Source organism: Ochotona princeps, chromosome 7 (assembly GCF_030435755.1).
Source record: "Ochotona princeps isolate mOchPri1 chromosome 7, mOchPri1.hap1, whole genome shotgun sequence".
NCBI lineage: Eukaryota > Metazoa > Chordata > Mammalia > Lagomorpha > Ochotonidae > Ochotona > Ochotona princeps.
In genome coordinates this window covers 52,661,425-52,687,276 of record NC_080838.1, presented here as the reverse complement: position 1 = coordinate 52,687,276, position 25,852 = coordinate 52,661,425, and the positions used below count along the sequence as shown (strand labels likewise).

Genomic DNA, 25,852 nt, shown 5'->3' with positions numbered 1-25,852 from the left:
TACCTTGACTCCCTGCTGTCTTTTGGAAAACCAGATGGTGGCGCTGTGGTACCATTTGTGGAGATTTCACCTCCAGCTCTACGCTGAGCTCTCCATTGTGAGAGATCTGAGCTTTCTTTTGAAAAGGAAATAACTTAAGCAGACCCTACCCCTCTTTTTTTTTAGCAGTAATCAAGCCCAACAGGTGTCATTGTTGCTTTCTTAATCCACGAAGGTAAATGAACTTAATGTTGTCCATATTATTTCCATAATTTCTAAATTCAGCCTTCCAATATCTCTAAAACGCAACCCAATGCCCACATTTTGAGAAACAAAGATTGTGTCACTAAGAATCAGCTTGGTTTTAAACCCGCTCCTTCCTCTAACTCTCCCAGTGCTTCTGGAGAGAGTGTTTGTTCCTGCCGAAGGTCAGTGTGATGACGCAGGTGCCCCGCAGCCCCGCCCCCCGGAGTCCCCAGCACCTGCTCTTTATGGACTCTGTTGATCCCGTCAGGCACCTGCCTTTTGTAAAGTCTGGGTTGACTCTAACTTACATCTCCACAACAAAAACTGTGTTGGCTGATTACAAGTTGGGCCATTGTCTTCCCCCTCTACTTGACCTTCCATAGTTTCCTTTTCTCTTTGGCTAATCTTGAACAAAAAAAAAAAAAAAAATCAGGCTGTAGAACCCCACCACATCTCTGGTTCTGAATAAGCAAGTTAATGGAACTATTGGAATTCCAAGTCTAAACAGACACTGGTGGCATAGAAGCAAAGAAGCCTGGGGAGAAAGACATATCAGAAAGCAGTCATGAGTGGTCTGGACAGCTGGCCAGTGGAACCCACAGTGCAGGCCCAGTCCCACTTGGAAGGCAAGCCTAGGAGGGCAGCAGTCCTGCTGCTTCCGAAGCAGCTCAGTTGGAGGCGCCAGCTGTTCCATCTGCTCTCATAACTACTGCCCCACGTGGGTCTTGCAAAGCACTGAACTTCAGCTTCCTTGGATTTTTTTTCTAAACATTCTATATAAATCATGATCACTTTATGTTCATTGTAGCCACAGACTTCTGCACCACTTAAAAAAAAAGTTTATCTCTTTTAATCTACCTGAAAGGTACGGTAACAGAAAGAGAGACTAGAACACATTTACATACTGGTGCATATTCCAAATGCTAGAGATGGGCCAGGCAATAACCAGGAGCCCTGAACTCCACACAGGTATCCCACATGGGTGGCAGGGACCACCTGAACCATCTTTTGCCTCATGGGGTGCAGTAGCAGGAAGCTGGATTAAAAGCAGAGCAGCTGGGACTGAAGTGGGATGTGAACCTGCCACGCAGTGGCTCCTGCTCTACAAGGCCACCCCTGGAACCACTTTCTTAATGTATTTTTTTCCTGTGGAAACTATGTTCTTTTGCAAACAAAAGACCTACTAATTCTCACCATGGCACATAAATTAAAGCAGTGTTTCAAATACAGATTTATTTTGTGACTTAAAATGTATGTAATTTACTGTGTTAAAGGGTAACGAATAAATGATATGAACGCATCTATGCATGTCCCATAACAAAAACCAAACATTCAATTTCTTTTGGTGGGTTTTTTTTTAACATTTTATCATAAAAAGTCAGAAAAAAAGAAAATGAGAGAAAGAGATCAAGTTTTCCATCCACTTGCTTTTACCCCAAATGCCAGATACCAGCTGGAACTGCGCCACTCCAAAGCCCAAAACCAAGACTGGCAATCCAGGTTTCTCCTGGACAGCAAAAAAAATCCAATTACTTGAAATCCAACTGCTCCTGCCTCCCAGGGTGAGAATTACCAGGAATTTACATCAGAAGCTGGAGGAGGGTATGAGCCCAAACACTCTGGCAAAGCTAAGGGCTTCTTAACCACTGGGCTGAAGACGATGGCTTGCTTGATTGTTTTAATGCATCTACCCACAAAAGCTGTGTAAGATCTGTCCACCAAAGACTCTGGGGGTCACTGCTCCCCTACTCTGCAGATGCCCTACTTCTCTGAGGTAAAATAAGTACAGAGATAGATAATGGCGAGCCACTGTTCCATAACTATGGCTTGGCTTATATATATTTTTTCTATCTAATTCCATTTTAAGTTAGACAGCTTTCTGTTTCTCCAATGTGAGCAGTTGGTACTAACTGAAAGAATGTTCCGTCTTAGCTCTGTGGGAGTCCAGACCCTTGGGATGGTCTGGCTCGGACTGAATGGATCTCCCCTCTTCTTCATGATCCTGGTCTGTCTTCCATAGTGGTGATGCTAGGGTGCACTTACAACCAGTGTGAGAGAACTCCACCCCATATTTCACCACGCCCTTAGTTCTCAGGCGAGCAAGAAACTACCAGAAGTTTCTAATGTGCCGTAAGGTACAGTTAAGCCTCAGAGGTTCCCAGGCTGCACTGATAGAAGCCAACAAGCAGGCAATGCGGTCAACTGACTCTCTTCCTGCCTCGCTGACCCGTGTTGTTTTGCCAACTCAGAAAAACAGAAAAATGAAATGATAAGAGTGAGCATACATGATCTTGCCTTGGTAAGGGACCAGTCTTGGGTAAGAATCCTACATTAATATGAAATTCTCCTTAAAAACTAAAGGCTTTCTTAAGTCTCCCTTCTGTAGGAAAATATTAACAACAACAACAATAATAAGCTTTACTTGATGGCAGCCTTTCTTCAGAGAGATGAAGGTAAATGAGATGACAGAATATAATTTGTCTGCAGCTTAAGTTTTTTCCCAAACTGGAAAGCGAAACTCCAAAGCACAATTCTATCAGGGTGTCCCTGACCTTGAGCGTAAGTGACCGGTTTCTTTTAGAAGGCAGGGGTACGTCTGTGGAGTTTTATTTCCAGGGAGACAGGGCAGGATTTGCTGCTATGCAGACTGAATAATGTTGGAAGCCAACATCATGTCACATTTTGTGTGCACTTTCCAAAGATTAATCCAAGCGTTACAAATGGGACACAGACTGCCATTGTCCCGGGGACACTTTCATAACCCACACCTACAATATTCAACCTGTTGTTTGCAAAGGGACAACTTTGGGACACAAAAACCCACCAGAACGACTTGGGGAAAGGAGCCGTGGAGAGGCAGAGACCCAGGCGCCACGGCACCTCCACATCTCATCCTTCATAGCAAATGAGTCTGTTGGGAGTTGTCTTCTGCCTGGGGATGGGGGTCGTGCGGCTCACACGCTTCAAAGCTGCTCGGCAGGCACGCACTTCCCTCTGCAGCAAGCTAGCCTGTCTTGACTTAGGTTGCACTGGGGCTGACTTTGCCATCTTGCAGATAATGTTTGTTTTGTTTTGCATAATGAGGCTGCAATTAAGTAACATTATTCCCCTCAGGAATAAATCGTGCCTGGCTGGTTTCTTTTTTTTTCCCCTGTTTTGCCCACCCCCTCCCTTCCTTGCTCCTCTTGTTCTGTTAGGATATTCTTCATGAATGGAAGCCTTAGCAGAAGATTGTGAGAACTGGAGAATCTCTCCTCACTTTCACATTCCGCGATCCATTGTCTTTATGCACTCCTACAAAGAACCTAGCCTTACAACCGTAATGGCTAGGAAACAAACTCAAGACCCACCCGATCCCCACCAATCACTAAGTTCTTATTGCGTTTCAAACCTGAGGAACTTATTTTTTATATGAAAGACTTTTTTAGCATAGATAGAAATATTTAAAAGAGATAATGAGCAAAATCGTATTTGCAGATTAAGCATCACTTAAACATTGCTTTTTCTCTTTTCATTGTATTGGATTACCACATAGCGACATGACTGTAAGAGGAACACATTTTTTAAATTAAGGTGAGTTTCTTAAAAAAAAAAAAAACATTTTCAGGAGATTACAGTAAGTTTAAGAGTCTCATAGAAGCATTATGAAATCAATCATATGTTGCTGTGTATGTAATGCATGTACTGTGTGTATATATTTTATAAGTTCATATTTATACTAAGGAGCCATATGTATCACTTATTTTGCACTTTGGTGACAGGTTTTCATTATGCACAAATTTTAAGATACAAGAAACCAACTGAAATCTAACAATATAAAGACAAACTCCTATCATTAAAAATCAACATGGCACCTATTTAGAAATATTAATAAATCCATAATAATGCAATATCTCAAATTTGCCTTTCTTAACTGGTATATTTGAAGTAAGGTGATATTTCGATCACAGACTATTTTTATTGGTAAGTATAGGCTTCATCTTGGCTTTTCAATGTACTATTAACCTTGAACTATGAGAACAGTGGGATTTATACAGGCATAAGTATGTGTTATTGTCTGGGAAACTCTGGAAAGCGAGTGCTTTATCAGCATAGAGGTCATGTGAAGACCACTTGTGGCGGGGCATGAGGCAAGAATGTTACATGCGCAGGTGATGGCCGGATGGAGGGAGGGCGGGTAGGGAACCAAGTTGGTTATCTACTTGGGATCTCTACTTGGGATTCTCTGCGAAATTCATGGGGTTGTGAAAATTCAGTTCTCTGTGGCAGTGGGACAGCGGTCCCTGCTCTCAGGCCAGCTGTTGGTCACTCAGCATTCCAGGCTGAGACTGTGTTAGGATGTTAGGAAGAGCCCAGTCTCTCTTTTTTTTTTTTTAAGATTTATTTGTTTTTATTTTATTTTTTTATTCATTTTATTATTATTCTTATTATTTTATAGTACAGTTTCATATTCCCTTATCCCCTCCCCAGTTCCCTCCCCCCGCCCAGTTCCTCTATATCATTACTAACATATAGTTCTTCATACTCAGTCATATGTCCATCATTGCGGGCCTAGACAATGGCAGAGAGTCCAGAATCCTATTGTCAAGAAATAGTAAACAGTTTCATTGTAAGTCCATCTTTGTCTGGAAGCAGAAATGCATACCACACTACATCCTCACATCTGGATGTTAGTCTCCATTTCACAGCTACTGTACATCCCCTTAAATGAAAAGTCATGTTTCAAAATCAACAATAGAAAGAAAAGAGGAAATTTACAATGCCATGAAGTTAAATGACATGTTACTAGATATGACAGTCTCCATTACACAGCTACTATACATCCCCCTAAATGAAAAGTCGTGATACAAAATCAACAAATAGAAATTTACAATACCTGAAGTTAAATGACATGTTACTAGATATGACAGTCTCCATTACACAGCTACTATACATCCCCTTAAATGAAGAGCCACAAAACAAAATCAACAACAGGAAGAAAAAAGAAATTAACAACACCATGAAGTTAAATAGCATGCTACTAAATGACTAACGTGTAGCTGAAGAAATGAAAATCAAGAACCTTCTTGAAGAAAATGATGCTACCATATGATATACGAGTCATTGAATGATTTAATCAGAAGGAAGTGTTTTGAAGAGATGAAACTAACAGAGAATAACAAAACCCATGTGTTACGGTTTCCGCTAATCTTTGTTGAAGTGTCTCCTCCAGACACTTCAGATGGGTTTTGTTTTATAATCCAGTCTACTACTCTATGATGTTTGATTGAGCTTAAGCCATTTACATTCAGAGTTTAATATACATGGGTGTGACGTTGGTCCTGTCATTTTAGGAATGGGTTGTTCATTGGTTTAGTCTTCTGTTGTCATTTTACTGGGATGTTCTTCCCGTTTGCCTTTGGTTTTGGTAGGTGCTATTCCTCTTCTCTGTCAAGAGAACATCTTGAAGTATCATTTGTAGGGCAGGTTTGAAAGAGGCAAATTCTTTTCACTTTTCTTTACTGTGGAAGAATTTTATTTCATTTTCAAAGACGAAAGAAAGCTTTGCTGGATATGTTATCCTGGGCCGAAAATTTTTTTCTTTTAGAATCTGAAATATGTCATTCCATTCTCTTCTTGCCTGTAGAGTTTCCTGTGAGAGATCTCCTGTGAGCTTAATTGGCATTCCTTTATATGTCAATTAATTTTTTTCACGTGCACATTTAAGGATCTTTTCCTTATGTTCAATTGAAGAGAGCTTGATGATCATATGTCTTGGTGAAGATCGCTTTTGGTCAAGCCTGTTGGGAGTTCTGTGCCCCTCCTGGAACTTGTTTCCCAATTCTTCCTCTAGATTAGGGAAATGTTCCTTTATTATTTCATTAAATACATTTGCAAACTCAGCTTCTCTTTCTGCACCTTCTGGGACTCCCATAACTCTTAGATTTGGCCTCTTAATAGTGTCTTTCAATTCTTGAATACTTTTTTGGTCTGATCCAGCTCTGCTTCCAGCTTTTTGTTTGCTTCCACCTGGTGACAGGAAATACCTTCCAATTCTGAGATTCTTTCTTCTGCTTGCTTCATTTTATTTTGGAGACTCTCCACTGTACCCTTAATTTGCTCTACTGTGTTCTTAATTTCTGATATACCAGCCTTGATTTGCTTTATTGCTTCCTTAAATTCTTTGAACTCTTGCATGAGCTTCTCATTGTTGATCAGAATCTTTAAAATGAGTCTTATGGATTCTGTGCGCCCCATTTTCTCGATGTCTTCCTCAGTTAATTCTGAGATTGGCATAGGGTTTTGCTCCCTTGCAGGAGAGTTTTCGGCAATATTCATTGTGCCTTTGTCTCTTGTTTTGCTCTTGATCATTGTACTTCTGGTTAACAGAGTCTTGAATTCCTTTTGGCAGGTTTCTAAGCTGTGTCACCCACAGGTCTACAATGCGATTTTACTTATTGCGGTTGGTACACAACTTTTCTTGCAGCCACTTGTGCCACAACCTCCAGCAAGTTCCAGGTCTGGGTTCTTATGTCAGATTTCCACTGTGGTCTCCACAGCCCCAGCTCTTGGCTCACCACTCACCACCTCCTGTGATACCGTGGTGAGGCTGCACCGTTGTCTCTGCAACCTTTCTCCCGCTTCCGGTTGGAGCAGGTCCCAGGATTAGAGAGACACCAGGTGTCCTATATAATTAGGTTGATAGTGGCGCTGATCTAATGTCCACCTGTTGGACATTAGATCTGGGTGCCACACAGACCTATTTTGACCCGTACGATGTCATAGTCAGTATTATTTTCCTGTGGGACCAGTGCAGTCTTGAGAGAGCCCAGTCTCTTTTAAGGGCTCACCTGGTCAGGTCAGCCCCACCCAACTAGTATGGCTTCTGATTGACTCAAAGTGTGTGGTTAGTGCCGTGATCCCAGGAATGCTATCCCACTTTATCCACAGTCTCTGCTGTCCCTCCATGGAGGAGTGTATATAGAATTCAAACTCTGCCAGGAAGATTGAAGGTTGTCATAGGATTCTATACTCGTCAGGAACTAAGTGACAGCCAGTGGAACAGGTGCAAGGGAAAGAAAGTAGATGATAGGGAAGGGACAGAAATATTTGAGCAGAGACTGGTAGGGTTCATGAAGCAGTAATGCATGTCTAACACATGTTTTGTAATATGCACAGCACAGAGAGTGAAAGAGGGAGAGAAAGAGTTGAGGGAGGGAGGGAGAGAGAGAGATTCCATATGCTTTTTCACTCCCCAAAGCCTGCAACAATCAGGGCTGGGCTCAGGTCAAGCCAATCACTTGAGCCCTCACTGCTGTTTCCAAGAATCTACAAAAGTAGAGAGTTGCAGTCAGGAACCCGAGTGAGGCATTGAACTGACCCGAGATACTCTATAGTGTGTGTCTCAACTGATGGCTTAACTTCTGGACTAGCCATGCACCTCCTAAATCCAATGTGTTATTACATTATTGACAAAAATATACTGATATGTCAAAGTAGACACTGAACTTTTTAGGTTTTATGTTGAGGAAAATTCTACATCTAAGGTATGTTTTTCAACAAAACTTTCACTAGAAGCTCTATTGGTGTTGCTCCAGGATAAAGACCCTGTAACATATTTGGGAGCAAATACAGAGCTGCCTATCCACAGGTGCTGCAGAAAAGCACATCTCAGGGATCACCAGGACCCCAAGGATGGGGAGTTTACCCCCTGGGGAATCTCCTGCCGGTCGACCATGGCAGTTTCAGCATGGGGTTGGCTGCTGCATTTTCTCAGAAAAGCATTTGTTGTAGGACCAATATTCACCTGGGTTTGATTTTTTTGCGATTTTTCTACCTGCCCTTACCAGACATTGAGGTGCTTTGCCCGCAAATCTTGTCTTCCTCAATGGGAGGGTACCTATCTTGGGGGCGCTCGAAAGAGGACCTCCATGACTGTGATTAAATTCCCTGACTCTTGCTGAAATCTATGTGTAATTTTGCAAAAGACACCTGCTAATCAGTGTATCTGTAGCAATTGCAATAGTCTCTAGCTGCCAACACAGAAAAGGTTTTGCTAGCCTTCATGGTTGGAAGCATCTCCATACCTCAAAGATTGCAGGCTTGCTCTACCTTCCCAAATATCACTTCCCACACTCAGATTGGAGCTTGACTGTGGCCCAAAGAGCTGGACCCAAAAACTGGAGGCCTAGGTTTGTGTGGCCAGCCATTTGTTGAGTGCTTTCATGATCCAAGCACACTGGGCTTCCAAAGAAAACTCCAGTCCGTACTTTTCACATTGCAACAGTGAAGAAAGGCAAGGCAGACAAGTGAGAGGTAGAATGGAACTATGGCAGGTCTACAAAGCTTGGAAAATGGAAATTCCAATCTTAGCTTTTAGGGCCAGTGTTGTGGAATAGCAAGTAAAACTGCTACTGGTGACATCATAGCTGCTCCCCTTCTGATCCAGCCTGCTGCTAAAGACCTGAGGAAAGTAGAGGAAGATGGCCCAAGTACTGGGGCCTCCACACCACTTGGGAAAACCAGATGAAGTTCCTGGCTCTCAGCTTCCACCTGGCCCCGTCCTGGCCGTTGCAACCGTCTGGGGAGTAAGCCAGCAGATGGAAGATCTCTTTCTCTCTCTGTCTCTGCCACTATGACTTTCAAAGTAATAATTAATTTAAGCAAAAATTTCAGCTTTCCCATAGCATTTGAAAAATCCTCAACCTCAGCCCCTCTTCCTATGAAGTCATGTTTACAATTACCAGAACTTATGAGTAATTCCTACCTCAGAGAATGGTCATGGCTATGCACTTAGAAAAGGATTTTGTTATCAATAACACATTATCATTCAGTGTATCCCAGGAGAACACTTCAAAAAACTTTATGGAAAATGGAATTCGAGGATGTTTATTTTAGTCCAAAAAAAAAAAAAATGAAATCCATGCTTAGATTTTCCAAAAGGTGCATGATTCATCAACCTTTTAAATCTTCTATGTGTGGATTTCGATTTTTTCCTACAGCAAAAAACATTATCTTTTAAATCTACTTTTCTTGAACTTTGTGAAGTACCCTCATACTTGTTCTTTTGGCACCTCATTGATATCCCCGGTAAATACATCTTACTGGGGGTCTTCTCTGTTCCAAGATCTGAGTGACAGAAGGCACAAACATTCTCCAGTACTGCTGCCTCTGTTAAATTAGACCACTGGGACAAATGATTTCTAAAGTCTCCAAAAATTTAGACATGAGTACAAGGGGAAATTTGATAAAATATGAGCCCATTGTTGCTGTCTTTTTAGACATTGTTGAGGTACAAGTGCAAGAAATGGAGATAAGGGGTCTGCATTATGACCCAGGGGTTAAAGCTATTGCCTATGGTACTGACCTCCCCTATAAGCACAGATTGGAGTCCAGTTGCTCCACTTGCAATCCAGCTCCCTGTGAATGCACCTGGGAAAGCTGCAGAAGATGGCCTAGGTGCTTGGGCTTCTGTTACCCAGATGGAAGTCCCAGAAGAAGCTTCTGGCTCCTTGTTTTGGATCAAATTTGGAGAGTAAATCAGCAGATGAAAGATTACTCAATCTGTCTCTCCCTCTCTTGCTCTCTCTGTAGAATCTGCCTTTCAAATAAATAAAAAGTTTTAAGGACACAGAAACAAAAGAACACACAGCATTAATAACGCTAGGTGACTGTATATATTAGATAGAGAAATAGAACTGTTAGGAGCTGGTGAATAAATGAAACATTGAATAATTATTGTGCAAGTTTTGCCCACTCCCTATCAGTGATGTGGACACTGTCCTTGCCTGATAAAGTTAGTAAAGGTAATAAGTCAACATTTAATTCTTTTTTTTTTTATTTGAAAGAAAGATTTACAGAGAGAAGCACTGTTTTGCCAAATGTGCAATCTGAAGTGTATCCTTCCATTCTTTGCTAAAAAACTTAATTGAAAATCCAATTGAATTAATTCAATTAGTTTCTAATCCAATTTCTATGCTTTTTTTCTTTTTGCTTAAGAAAAATACTTGAGTAAATTTATCAGAATATGTTTTCTGAGATGACTTCTGTTAACATGGCCATAAGCAACTGTCAATGAGAAATGAAAGCCTTATTTTAAGTCATTGAATAAATGTTCTAGAACTCATCCACTTCAAACAGCTGAATTTCTCTTAGATTTTGCATATTTTTTACAACTGAATGTACCTGTGTTTGGGGGGGGGCTTTAACCTAAGGAGTGGGTGTCTGTTGAGCTGAGCTGCTACTTCTCTTGCAGTTTCGTGGATCAACCATAGACCCATACAGAGAAGGAAGAGGCAGACATTGTAGCAGCTCCAGCAAGGCCTGCTTTTTAGCACGAGTAAAGGATATGACACAGCAATCAGCATGTTGCAGTGTGATGGCAGGCGTCCTGGGGAAAATGGGGGTCCTGTGCGTGGCTCCTGCTGAGTGGTGCCTTCTGCTGATTTCCCTAAATAAGGATGGGTATGGCCTGCTGAGGGCAGCTGCTGCTGCGCTGCCTTGAAGCTGTGGAGTGTTGCAATGCCGACACACACCTGTAAACCTTATCCAAGTTAAGATGCAACAAATAAGAAACCGGATTTCTAGAAATGTTATATAACCTTGACAAAAGCAAAAGGATTCTTGCTTACATCAGAAAAACATAGACAGCTTTTATACTCCTCTGTGGTTTTGTGTGTATTAAGGATTTGCTTTTTAAATTAAAAATGCCAAAAAAAAAAAATCAAAAGCGCCTTCATTCATCTTTCTAGATAGCATTTAAATGGGTCAAGTGAATTCCCCTCTTTTACAACTATCAGACATAGTTTTCTTATATTTATAGTTATATATGTAAACAGTAACCCAGCAACATATAGAAGGAACTCAAGAAACATGATCATAAAAGTTATTTTGTGATTATTCCTGATTTGTTTATAATAATCCTCAAATATTATTGTTTAAAATAGCTATTTTAGGGCCCGGCAGCGTGGCCTAGCGGCTAAAGTCCTCGCCTTCAACGCCCTGGGATCCCATATGGGCGCCGGTTCTAATCCCGGCAGCTCCACTTCCCTTCCAGCTCCCTGTTTGTGGCCTGGGAAAGCAGTTGAGGACGGCCCAAAGCTTTGGGACCCTGCACCCGTGTGGGAGACCAGAAGAGGTTCCTGGTTCCCGGCTTTGGATCGGCACAGCACTGGCCATTGCGGCTCACTTGGGGAGTGAATCTTCAGATGGAAGATCTTCCTCTCTATCTCTCCTCCTCTCTGTATATTCGGCTTTCCAATAATAATAAATCTTTAAAAAAATAGCTATTTTACTTTCTAAGATGAGGACATAGAGCCTAGAATTTTAAAAAGTTGTTGGAATGAATTGATTGAATTGTTACCAAACAACAAAATAAAGTTGAAAATGTTGTGTGATATTCAGTGATGCTATTAATTATTTCCTAGGAGTTAATAGGTAATATTGTTAGCACAAGCCCATATTTAGCTCCATAGAATTACTAAACTAAGTTAAATTTAATCAAAAGTAATCAACTATTGGCTGATCAAATTTGCATTTTTTACCAACTCTGTTACTCAGCTAATGGCACATTAGTTTTCAATTGGCTTAGCAATATTTATAAGTGAGAGAGAATTCAGTTATTTGTACAAAGGTAAACAGCACATCTAATTTATACAAACTTCTAATTCAATATGAGCTATGGGTTTCCTAAGTCAATAAAACAAACCACATAATTACTAAATTTCTAGTTAAATTTGCTTTTCTAGTTGCTTTGGTTTCTAGAGTAAAACATGTTCTTTAGAGACCTTGCAAGCATCAAATTCAAGTATTATTTAAAACATAGTTCATTGATGGTTTTAAGGTGAATAAGTTTGTATGTATGTAAACTTAATTTTCCCTTATTTTCTGCTTTTCTTTACTTCCAGTTACAAGGTCTAATTCAGTGACTTAGTCCTGAAAGATTTGTCACATAAAGTATGATATGTGAGTAAACAGTTATTTTAAATAACACATATTTTATTAAAAATTTTAAATGTGTGAAATTAAAAATACTGACATTGGATATAAAATAATTAACTCCTTTCTCGTCTTTCTTTTAATAATTTAGATTGCACCTTCTAACAGTAGTTTTACAATACTGACAACAGCCTTTCTGTCGCCTTTATAAAGAGGTAAAGCACTTTCTCCCATCATTTTTGGATGGGAATCATGATAAGAAATAGGAAAACTAAGGATTGTGTGCTACTGAAAATCTCAGATCTGTTGAAGCCAAAACAATAGTGAAACAGACAAATTAATTCACAGTTGTATAGGAAATTTAGCTCAACTGTTAAATATCTGCATGTATATTATAAGCATATCTTGAGTAAAATCAGCCGCATAGCCTCAATCCAGGTTTAAAAATTTCACCAAATGCCTCCTTTGCAATTAAAGTGGATTTCCCTTTATGGAGAGCACATTGCATGTTTGCCCCACTCCTCTGTGGCTGGTATTTTCTAGGGAGCAAGCAAAGCCAGTTCTGGGTCTGAGGTTTGCTGGCTATTATACAGTGGCTATTTCAGACCTGTGTGCTAATGTTTCCGATTCCTGGGAAGTTCTCTTTGCTGAAGGGCGTGCCCTGAAACACATCAAAAGAACCAAGTTCTACAAAAGAAAAAAGAAACTCAAGTAGGCTGGAACATACAAAGAGAGAGAGAAAGAGATGAGGGGCAGGGAGAGTGTTGAATACAAAATGAGTTCAGCCAACCCCAGGAGTTCTTCATCACTTACATTTATCTTGTTCTGGGAGAGGGACGTCAAAACCAGCCCTGACATAAACCACCCACTGCCATTGACTTTGACTCTGTGTGTGAGAATGTGTGTGTGTGTCTAGTTTATTGTACATAAAAAGGAACATATTTCATGAGATATCACTTCTGAGAATAAAGAAGAAAAGATTTCATAACACAAACTAAAAAGGCCAAGTAAATAAATTTCACAGGCTTTTCATTTCACTCATCTCCACTACTGAAACCAAAATCTCCTAAGTGTGCATTGCTTCAACATCTTTGCTACCATATTTATATTGTACTTTCTGGACTTAGAATAAAACATGTAAGATTTCAATTTGTTCTTGTAAAAATATTTGGTGCATCTTTAGTTTTTCCAGGCCAAAAAAAAAAAAAAAAAGCTGATGGTCAAATAGGATCAGCAAAATACACATTCTGTATAATAAATAAAAAACATAATTCTGCAATCAAATGCTCTACCACTGAGCTATACCTCCCAAAACATAATTCTGTTATAAATGGTCCTAGTAACTGAAAGAATGAGAAATGTGTTTTCTGAGTCTAAGCTTCTTCTACTTTGAAAAGTTGTGGTCTTCTAATCTGACTTCATGCAGTGTTTAATTTCACTCTGCCACTGGCACATAGTCTGGACCGGCTGCTCACATTTCCTTGAGACAGAAAGCCTAACGCCAGGCCTGCCTTCATGCTAGTGCCAGTGGGAGGCTCTCTCACTCTGGTACGCTGAAGGTAAGTAAATTAACAGTGATTGTTATACAATGAAATTGCAAGAAGAATTTTTTTCAAAGAGAAAGTAGAGAAAGACTATCAAACAGACTATTTTATTAGACTTGTTTATAAATATTTCATAAGGGGCACACTTAGAGATTCCGCACAAGTTTTGGTTATCCAAAGATAACTATCATGGATAGCCAAGTTCAATTTTCTTTTCTAACACAGAGGAAGTTACAATCTAACATGCTAATATTGGTTTGCTACCACAACAACTCAATAGTACATATACATATGTGTGTGTGTATATATATAATATTTAGTTTATTTTACCTTAGATTTTCTCTTTACTGTGGTTATGGTGCTAGCAAACATTCTCCAGAACAATCATTTTTGTGTGCTATGTTTTTGAATTGACATTCCATGTAAAAGCTAAACTTTCCCTGAGAGCATTCAGCTGTGACAGCCATCAGGTTTCCTGGTAAGCAGCCCCTGCTCCAGCAGCCTTGCTTGCACAGTTTTATCTGCTAAAGGGCTGGAATGAAAGACAGAGTCTCCAGGTCCAGACCACTCACAGTGAATTTTCACAGCTTTACATAACTAGAGTGATCTTTAATGTCACGACGGGCTTTTCTTCTATTTTAATTTCCTTTCATGCTTTTAAGCAAATACAATGTTTAAAAATCCAAATAATTTGTAGTTTGGGGAAGTTCATGCAAAACTCTGTTACTGTGGCATATCACTAAGATAAAGGTAAAATTGCATCATTTCACTACAATTTCTACAAAGGATTATTCCAAAAATTCATTTGGAATGAGAAACTAAAAGAGAGGCGATAAAAAAATCTTATGTGAGTGATCATTCTGAATATTGATAATGCTCAAATATTTTTTTTTCCCTTCAAACAAACCACACAAATGCACCATGTGGCTTTATGTGATCAATTGTTTTTTCTTGCGTACTCTTCTTGATTAATACTTAAGCCAATTCAAAACCTGGGGCAGGTATTGTGGCACAATTGGATAAGTCACTGGTTAGGATACCTGCACTCTGCCTCAGAGCCAGCTTCCTGCTAATGTGCCTGGGAGGCAGCAGGTGATGGCTCAAGTACTTGGGTTCCTACTGTTCACACAGGAGACCTGGGTGGAGTTCCTGCCTCCTGCTTCATCCTGATCCAAGATTCATATTCTCGTTTTCATTCTCATTCTCTCTCTCATTTTCTCCTTTCTTCACTCTCCCATTCTTCCTCCCTCCCTCTGTGAGCATATGTGTTTATATCCACTATACATTACAAGTAAATAAACATTTAAAAATCAACAGTGCAAATTCAACAATGGCAAAAGCAGCCATAAGACTGTCTTAAAGATTAAAAACAAAAACAGTACAAAACACAACCACCATCACCCTGCATCCAATCCCCAGGAATGATGTTTCCTGGATGTAGAACTCTGATATCATTAATAAGGTAGGGGAGAAAGGAAGAAAAGTCCATCACAGAATTTGTGTGACCCTGGGCTAGTGCTGTGGTTTAGCAGGTAGAACTGCCTCCTGCCACCTTATTTGGGTCCCAGCTTTCCTCAGGTAGCCCTTCTTTGCAGAGTATTGTCCTCTTCCGTATGACTAATGTGGCTTTATTGTAAATAATATATCCTTAGATTATTGGAAAGCTAATTATTAAATCATGTTAAGGGCTATTGGAGACATAAGACTTGTCTTTTTCAAGGACATACTTCATGATCCAAATATCCAAACTCAATCTCTTCTTCTGGATGTTTGTATCACTTAAAGGGAAAACCATGTACTCAGTCCCTAGGATTTACTGGATGAAGAAAATAAGCCCTGGAGTAATAGAGCTATTTCTAACCCCAACACTGCCACTGCCTAGCAGTGTGAACTTGAGCACATTTCTTAACCAAAAACCTCTATTTTCTTGTCAACAACATTGATATGATAATCCTTCTAATTGCCTACAATTCTTTGGGGGAATAAATGAGATTAAAAGTGAGGCAGAGGGCCCGGCGGCGTGGCCTAGCGGCTAAAGTCCTCGCCTTCAACGCCCTGGGATCCCATATGGGCGCCGGTTCTAATCCCGGCAGCTCCACTTCTCTTCCAGCTCCCTGCTTGTGGCCTGGGAAAGCAGTTGAGGACGGCCCAAAGCTTTGGGACCCTGCACCTGCGTGGGAGACCTGGAAGAGGTTCCAGGTTCCCGGCTTCGGGATCGGCACAGCACAGGCCGTTGCGGCTCACTTGGGGAGTGAATCTTCAGATGGAAGATCTTCCTCTCTATCTCTCCTCCTCTCTGAATATCCGGCTTTCCAACAATAATAATAAATCTTAAAAAAAAAAAAAAAGTGAGACAGAACCGAATTTCCCTGAGTAAATGCCCACCCATTTAGTAAATTTTAGTTATTACTCTTAAGCCTTAAATAATCTTTGATTTGTGCTTCTCCATGATCATTTGTTTTCAGTCAGCTCTGGAGACCGACAGACTTGACATTTGTTCTTTTTTTCCCTTTGGGTTCTTAGAACTTCATACTTGGCCCTGTCCCCTCATTTTTACAAATCTAAGTTGCTTTACCAATGATTTCAGTTGATTGTTGATTCATATTAACTCCAACCTTGTGTTGTTTCAAAAATGAAGCTTTTAGGCCTGGCGTGATGGCTCAGTGGCAAAAATTTTTGCATTGCGCAACTGGGATCCCACATAGGTGCCAGTTCATGTCCTAGCTGTTCCACTTCCTGTCCAGTTCCCTGCTAGTGGCCTGGCAAAGCAGTCTAGGATAACCCAAAGCCTTGGGACTCTGCACGCACACGGGAGACCCAGAAGAAGCTCCTGGCTCCTGGCTTTGGATTGGCTCAGCTCTGGCTGTTGCAGCCACTTGGGGAGTGAACAACAGAATGCAGATCTTTCTCTCTGTCTCTCCTTCTCTCTATAAATTTGCCTTTCCAATAAAAAAATATATATCTAGTTTTCAAAAAAAAAATGCTTTCACAGTTCCATCCACTGCTATTAAAAATCTGCAGTGTTTTCCTCCTTCTTACTCTTCCACCTGGTTTGCAACGGGTTTGCATTCTAGTGCTGTTTAGTCCATTAATTATTCACTGATGCAAAGTACCGTTTGGTGTTCTCTACCTTACAATTTTTCCACCGATTCCCTCAAATGGCCAACACATATCTATTGAAGGACTATCATGGGCCAGATGATTCAGGTACAAAGTTGCTTGATTTCAAGGATTAAAAAAAAAGTAAGTAAAATATTTCCCCTTCCATCAATGAGTCTATCATAGACAGCAATCCAACAGCAGGTTATAATATACCAAATAAGATCTCTAATTGAAGTGGAAAAGAAATACAAAAGAATTATACTGTTGGACAATTCTGTTCTTGGACGGGAAGGCCTCCAGATATTAAAATTCAGTGATTGACACATAGTAAAGTATTATTTTCCTTCCTACCTCCTGCTTGTAAGAACTATAAGAACCTACAAGTTTGCATATTTTTGTCCTCAGTTAAAAATCCCTTCAATCTTGCAAAATCACAGCCAGCCCAAAAAACCAGCTCTATATCTTCCACGAGTTCTTTTTTCATTACTCTACTATTTTATCTCTTTCTCTCTGGAGCTGCTAGGCCTATTAGCATAATAATATTAATCTATTAGCTATAGCCTAAACAGCCTATAGCATATGAGCCTGAATAAGCTACCTTTACATTTGGTTTTATGGACTGTTTAGATGTTTGATATTGCTTAATGAATGACAGACACATGTTCTTAACTATATCACAAGTCTATTAGAAGCAGAATTCATATCACATAAATCTTGCCTATTTTCCAAAGTATCTGGCTTACTTTCAATATAATTAGTAATTGCTGAATTTGTTTTATTTTTGATGAAGAAAACTGTAAATTTCTACCAATAGTTCTGCACATTTTTTGCCAGTCCAGAATTCCTTAAACTGTGTTTATTATAGCGCTTGTTCTATAAGCCATCAGTAAAAATTACTCAAAAACTTAACGCCATGTTGAAATGTTGGGAACACAGTATAATCAAATTACTATATTCAATAGAAAATTTCTAAGATCCTTTAGAACATGGCACATAAGTCTTGAAGATAAGTAATTATTACACACTGTTTTCTTGGTCCCTCGTTTGGGAAATTAGTGTTCACCAAGTTCATATGGTGTAGTCCAAGGCCTTTCGGACAGATTCATACATTTAGACCACTGAACCCATTTGCACTACTGAACTAACTGGTCATTTAATCCAGCTAACTGACAAATAGCATCCACCCACTAACTCTGTAGGAAACACTCCATCTTCTTTAATCCCATATTAGCAAAGATTTTTGATAAACCTGAAATCTATGCACAAGTTCTCCCGACAAGAACACTGAGGTAAGGATCACATGGACCCCCTCCGAGCCTGGCCAAACTGAAAGTTCATAGACTCATGTTCAAGGCTTTTTGCTATGGACCTAAAGTTTTATCATTCCAGTATTTGATGGTAGAAATATAATTCCTGTTCTTCGGGGTTTAAGAAAGAGAAATTCCTTATTTAAAAGCATATATTTAACTGGGTGGGGTAAATAAATTTAATAGTAACAAATTTATTAGTGAGTACAACTCAGGAAGATTTTAATTTATTACTATTCATTAATGTTGTAAAGTTAGGCATAATCTGAAGCCAATGCCAGATCAGCATCTGATATTCAAGTTCTAAGGAAACAGGACCTATGATCTTGTATCAAGATCAGCTTTAATAGAACACTCACCATGTCAAAGCAATAATGATTTTATTTTCTGGTGAAGAAAACCAACATCTTACCCGATCAAAACTACCATTGTATCCTAACCGAGTCCTGGTTTAATTTTCAAAGTCCTCCTTGAAACAGAATCTAGCAAATAAGCACCCATTATAGCTGCATGGGGTCTAGAAAACCTACAAAGCCCTAAGTGGCAGGTTTCAGTAGCTGTCATCATGCTCCACCTTGCCTACAATGAACACTGGAGGTGGAGTCAATGCCTTCTCAGCAGTGATGGGTCGGTGGAAAATCAAATCTTGTCTAATCTCCGCCTTGGTGTGATCTTGTGCTTTGTCTTCCTGCAGGCGTCATCTCTGCAGAATGAAACTACTGCGATACCTGAAGGAAGAAATGCTTGGCCATTGAGGCCTTGCTTGAAACTTGCCAGTAACACTTGGAGAGGCCAGACGTCCAGTCACAGCCTGCCACAATCATCTCAGCTAGGAAGACCTCTAGATGACCCATAGCCTCTACCAGCACCAGAGCTGCTGATTCTTTCCCACTTACTGCTTTCAGGACTCGTAGATCCTGTAATCAAAACTGGTGAGCTGATGGTCTAGCCCCTACGTTTAAACTGCTATTCAGTCCAAGAAAGCTGAATTCACTAGGCTGTGACACCTAAAGATCCCTGCTCTAATCCAACTGTGGTGGATTGACGAAAGGATGGCTGCTTTCAATCGCAAGTCATGGGTCTTGTCTATGCCAGGCCATCTGCCTTTCAAGGATGCGTCTACGCAGTGGATTTCTTACCTGTGTGTCCTGGTGAAGAGCACTCACCCTGAGGTCCAAGCCTGAGACACAGCAGCTTTGTCCTCAGCTGCACCTGTTCAAGACTCACCACAATCTCAACTCTGCATCTTGGGATTTCCAGTGGCCAAGGATCCAGGGAGATGTGGGGGACCAAGGAAAACGTGCCTTGGCAGAATTCAACTAGATAAAGACAGGAGCCTCTTCCAGCCTTCACTGCGTCATCAGCGAATCATGTTCGGAGATTTTTATCCCAGATTTCTCTCCATACTACTAACATGCTATCTTTTTATTTACCAACATAATTTGCTTTCCTTTATGTCAAGAGATGTTGCCTTTATCTTGAGAAGCAAGTTAACATTGCATTTGCATGGATTCTTGGCTGGTGTAGAACCTCTAGTTTGAATCGACACTTAGTAGATTTGTCATTGTAAACAAGTGTCACTTGGATCATGAGATAACACCCTGGAATTACAGTGCCTGTGTATCCTACCCTCTACCAAGATAACTGAGCTTTCCCCTATACCCATTCACATTCACTCTAATACCTCCTTGACACAAATCATCTCTTAGAAGCGAAAAACAAGAAGCAGTACATGAAACACTTCGTGAATTCAACCAATTTTTTGTTGAGGGCATGCCATGTGCCAAACCCTGTATTAAATCTTCGGAATAAAATGATGAAGAAGTCAGTCTTTGTCCCAAGAAATTTACAATGCAATGAGTAAGCCAGACAATGAAACAGCCTGATGAGTGCTAGAACAACGTAAGAGGTACAATGAGAATTCCTTCATCCTTGTTCCTCAACAACCCTAGGAACCCAGGAGCAGCTCTAAGATGATCTTCCGATGTGTCAAAGCAGCCCAAAAGTGAAACCTGACTGGAAGTAGCCCACTATGGAACCCCTGCAGAGAACCAATGGATTCTGCCTATGAATGAATTGTTTCTAAACCACCTGGCTTTCAAACATAGATGTCTGCCTGATTCGTCACTCCCCTTTGTCATCACACTGGTAACCCTCACATGGCACCCATTCGTCAATCAAATCCAGTCTGTGAAGCTGAAAGACATGTCTTGGGTCCTGGCACTTACGAGAACTGTGGGCAAATCACTTAAACCCTCTGGTTTTTGGTGTTTTTGTTTTCAAAATAAAAACTAAAACATTATACACTGTACCTACCTCACAGGGTTGTTGTGAGAATTATGTGAAACTGTATGTGAAAGCACTTTGTAAAGTTTTTAATTTTTTTTCAATTCATTTCCCTTGTGTCCTTTATTCTCCTTGCATTTGGTAATGCAGTATTCTCATTTTTCAGAAGGTTGTGCTCACAGTCATCTACTTGCTGCCCAGGTAAATGAACAGTACAAAGAGCAGTGCATGCGCTGCTGGGTTTCTGGTTTCTGTGTGAGAATTCTGATGCCTATCAAAATGACAAGGCTGTAATTCAGAGGACCAAAGCTGGGATCCTACTGTCATTTAGATGTCCACCATTCCTTGCTAGAACATTAGCCAGTTCTCTGGATGAAAGTCTGTCCTCAAGCCCATTGTGGAAATTTCATTCTTGGTCCTAGAGAGTGAATCAGACTGCAGTGGTCCAGGGAGTCCCTAGGGTTCAGGCTGCAAGGACGATCACCAGCAGCTCCAGCAGAGAGCATGTCTCTCGCAATACAATGAGCAGATCAGCTAAAGAAAGTACTGACTCAACCAAGCCAAACACAAGCCATCTCTGACCACCTGACCTGTGAGAGTTAATCGGGCAAGGGAATTCCCATTAAAGCAAAGGTTTGAAAACACATTGAACCATTCAAACCCTTCAGCAGTTTACATCAGCCGATCTGCCTATTGTTTTTCTCTGGTTTTGATTTATCTGTTCCATGTCTAACTGATCAGTGGTAAGAAGTGATCCTAGCTTCAAAGCCACACACACACACACACACACACACACACACACACACAAAACAGTAGAAAATGCCACTGTTTTCTCCATCTTATCCTATGGAGCCCTGACCTGGCCTCCCATTACCAATGTTCAACAGGTTTCTCTTTTGTATAACCTGACTTGAGCTCAGTTCCATTGGAGCAGTCTTACTCCATCCCAGATTGAAATCCCGATTCCATTAGAGTCTTACATAGAAGCTTAAATATATTACCTATGGAGCCAATACTATCTAGCCATCTTGCAAGCAAATGGAGGCCCTTTCTATGACAATCCAGTAACTTCTTAAAGACCATATGAGTACCTAGCTCCAGGAGTAACATGAAGTTTATATTACATGGTACAAATGTTTGCTTCAGGCATTAAGTCACCATTTGTGATATCTGCTTCCCGTATCACAGTGCCTGGTGTAAGATCCAGCTCCTGTGCTTCTAATCCACTTCCAGTACCCTGAGAGGTGACAGATGATGGCTCCAGTATTTGGGTGCCCTCCACCCTCTTATGAGACTTGGATGGAGTTCTGGATGCCTGAATTTGGCATAACCCAGTCCTGGCTTTCGCTGGCATTTGGAAATTGAACCAATGGATGGGAGATCTTTCTGTGTCTCTTTCTGACTCTCTATTTTTTTTTGTCTCTGTGCCATTCAAAATAATGAAAATTAGCATTGACAATGTTTCTATAAAAGTTCTCATGAGAATGAACTGTGATGATTATGTAGGAAACATCTAATAAGACTGGCATCCTGGAAGTTCTGGCATAAGATCTTAAGCCTAAATGGGAAGATTTCAACTGCAACCCCGTTCTCAAGTTCCTACAACAGCAACAACAACAACAAAAAAGGAATTACACTTTTTTCCATTCAGTGTTGGCTTCTCTCAGTTTCCAATATTCTTTTTAGCTTCTTACGATTTCTTTAAATTTAACAATCTTTAACATTCACCATATCCATTTTATTTTTAGACATTGTATACATCAGCATACATACTATCTTCTCTTTAAAAAAAAACCAGGGACATTAATGTCGCACACTGTGGGGTTCATGATAATGAAGGGCCTTTTGTCATGTAGTTGGTATAATTCAGTGAACACAATATTTACAAATATCTCTCTACAAAATAATGACATCTACAGAAGGTAAGTCATAATGCCCTCCTTGCTATTACTCAGAATAGCTGACCTAATATATTCATGCAATGAGCTGAGAAGTTCCCAACTCTTTTTCTAAGGCTAGCAGATGAATGTTTTCTTTCTAATACCTGAAAAAAAAAACCACTTCAAATTTTCAAGCATTGTCTTATACTGTTGTTTACAATCACCATTTGCTGTGGGAAGGATTCCAGAGCGACTCAGAGTATCTGCCACCCAAGGTCAGGGGCACTGAGCCAAAGGCGCCAGCAAAGAGCAGGCCCTCGCCTGGGAGAAAAGCTGTTGCAGAACAGACAGAGCAGGCACACAGAACAAGCTTGTCTGCAGGTCATGGCAGCTGAGCGAAGAGCACACAGATCCAAGTGAGGGAGCAAATTAAGATGTTGGAACAGGTATCAGAGTGAATAAGCCTGGGCAGGAGATGGAGTCACCTACAGCCACACGCTGCTCGACTAACATAGCCTTCCTGGTGAGTGGTGTTATCACATCCCAATTTCTTCTGCTCTGGTCAAGCCCTCCTTATACCTGACATCCCTCACATAGCCAACCCAATGCCGAAAGACCTTCCTTACCCCCTCACATCCTTTTTTCTACTTTGGTTAATATCATTTCCTTTTTCAGAGATTTTCAATTTTTTTCACAAATCTTTGATAAATTATTTTACCAATAAAGTTTTGTAAACAAGTAATTTCCCTGGTTGTATTCCGCATCCTTTCTTGGATGATGAAAAGTTGGCAGTAAACACAAATTACTTTCATGAACAGTTTGCACTTGCATTCTCAAAAGAGAGAGAGGATCTCTATCACTGATGACATGTAAATGCACATAGAATACTTAGCGTGAAATACTGGCGGGGGTGGCCAAGGGGACAGTCGGGTGGGACCCACGGTGAAAATTGCGGGTTCCCCACAATTGCAGATTGCACCTCTCTTCCAAAAAGTCACAGCAATCAAGAATGCCACTGCCCCACCAGGACCCAGAGACTACCCAGCGCGAGACAGACACAGGACAGAGAAGAATAATGCAGGCAGCATTGTGCAGAAACAGGACGCTGAATGCACTGGCCAGCCACGCCCCATTGCTGGCAGGCATGCCAGGCTTTTCAGAGAACTCAACTTGAGAAGTTCCAGCCACAGATGGAAGCAGGCCAGTAGACACAATGGTGGGCCGGGTGGGGACATTTGTGTCAGTTCAAATCTGAACTCCACACACTTCCAAACAGATGAAGACCTCGACTGTTGGCAACAGACTGCACTTTTTATGCTTTAAGTGATTGTTCTAATGGAACCTGGTAAGGCTTTGAATCAGAGTGGGGAATAAAGGAAGTCAGTGGCTTGTATACAGCCCTGGGGTGAAGAATGAAGAAGCTCCGCTGAACAGCAGCACCAGGGCAGACAGTTCTGCTAGCCCCACAGCATGAATGACTAGAAGTTACTAACACAGGAACACTGCTGAGTGCCCTTGCCAATGAGCTCAGTGCAGAGTTACGCTTTAAATGACTGCTTAGTACATTTCAATTGGATTTTAATCTTTTGTGTGAGTTCAGTTCTTCTCCACTAAATCCTTTCATGGTCTTTATAAAGTTCACAGTTTATAAAACCTCTTCAATGTGAACAGAGCTTGCTGGCATCTGTAATCAGATAGATTGTAAGTGATAAATACTATCAGCATTCCAGAATGTTCAAACAAAATGGGCACAGTTCTTTAGTTAATAACATGCATTTCAATGGAATATACACATATTCCACCAGAAGGATATAATATCACGTTACAGCAGCCCCACACATAAATATAACTAGTTTCTCATCTTTCATTCCCTAAAAAGGAGCTAAGTTTCTGTAAAATAAAAACAAAGGTATAAATTTGCTTTTTTACTAAATTACATTCTGACAGCATCTAGCTCATGCTTTGAAAGGACTGGTAAAACAAGGGTGAACTCCTTGAATGCATTCTCTATTTCAATCTATGTTGACTGAGTGCCAACCATGTTGCAGACACAGTTAAGCAATGGCCATAGCACCATGCACAAAATCTTGGAGTTAATTCTCTGCAGTCAGACTGTCCTAGCACTGGACATGTAATCACCAACTCAGGACTAGGGTCAGCTGCAATGAGAATGTTATTGAATAGCAGGTTTGTTGGAAGAAGTGACGTTTGAGTTAAGGTAACAACTATAAAGAGATCTTTGGGGAATGGACATGGGAGGACAGAATACTGCAAGTGGATGGATGAGCCAAGGTCACAGGAGAACAGAAGTGCCAGCAAGGGTCTTTAATTGAAAGCAAACCCGAGTGACCAAGACTTTGAAAGCAAAAGCAAGGTAGGGAGGAGGGACGTTAATACAAGTGAGTAGGAACCTGTCTATGCAGTCTTGGAGGCCACACCAATGAACTTAACATTAGCTTAACAGAACTAGTAAACTACTTTGGATTGTAGTTAAACTTTGAATGTGTTTGCCTTATTCTGTTGTGTGGTTGTGTTGCTGTACATATTAAGAGTGCCTGATACGAGTGCATTTAACAATTTGGAATTTTTTCTTCACAAAATATCCCAAAGAACTGTTATCACAGGAAAGTTCTTTTAAAAGTACATCAGAAATGAAGTCTAAAAATAAGTTTGTTCAGAGGGCAGGCATTTGGTGTGGGACTTGAGATGCCACTTGGAATGCCACATGGAATGCCACATGGAATGCCACAGTGTGCCAAGGTTCAGTTCTGCATCCACACTTGACTCCAGCTTTCCACTAATGCATGTCCTGGAATGCAGCAGGTGAAAACTCAAACATTTGGGTTCCTGCCATTCATGCAGGAGATCTTGTTTGAGTTCCCAGCTCCCAGCTTCTCCCTGAAGCACAGCTGGCTATTTATGGGCACCTGGGGATGTGATCCAGTGGGCAGGAGACCCCCTGTCCTATCTCACTCCACCTCCCCCACATTTCAAGTAAATGCAATTTAAAAACAAGTGTTGGTTTGGTGTGAAAAATTTGAAGTCCATGAATTTTGTTTTTCATAATTTGCTTTGTCACTAACATGTTTGAAGACTCCTTATATGCACTACTGTCAAAATTTACTGCATCCAAATATCTTTGCATTCCAGTTTAAAATGCTCTCACATTTTCCTAAACTAAAGTCACTCATAAACTTCCATTAAGAGGCATTCTGGGGCCCGGCACCGTGGCCTAGCGGCTAAAGTGCTCGCCTTGTATGAACCGGGATCCCATATGGGCGCCAGTTCTAATCCCTGCAGCTCCACTTCCCATCCAGCTCCCTGCTTGTGGCCTTGGAAAGCAGTCGAGGATGGCTCAAAGCTTTGGGACCCTGCACCCCTGTGAGAGACCTGGAGGAGATTCCTGGCTCCTGGTTTCGGATTGGCTCAGCACTGGCCACTGCAGTCAGTTGGGGAGTGAATCATCGAACGGAAGATCTCTCTGTCTCCCATCCTCTCTGTATATCTGACTTTGCAATAAAAAATAAATAAATCTTTAAAAAAAGAGGCATTCTGAGATGTCAGAGAAATTCTGAGTGAGACAGTATTACAT

The 25,852-nt window shown here is 40.7% G+C and overlaps 1 protein-coding gene across 1 annotated transcript in view; it reads left to right on the top strand.

Moving 5' to 3' along the window:
- Positions 1-19,016, top strand: part of GRID2 (glutamate ionotropic receptor delta type subunit 2) — a 1,304,007-nt gene extending 1,284,991 nt beyond the window's left edge. Inside the window, exon 16 of the mRNA XM_058667042.1 lies at positions 18,789-19,016. Coding sequence (XP_058523025.1) covers positions 18,789-18,950 — 162 coding nt within the window. The 3' untranslated portion in view covers positions 18,951-19,016. The remainder of the gene's footprint in view (positions 1-18,788) is intronic.
- Positions 19,017-25,852: the final 6,836 nt, after the last annotated feature.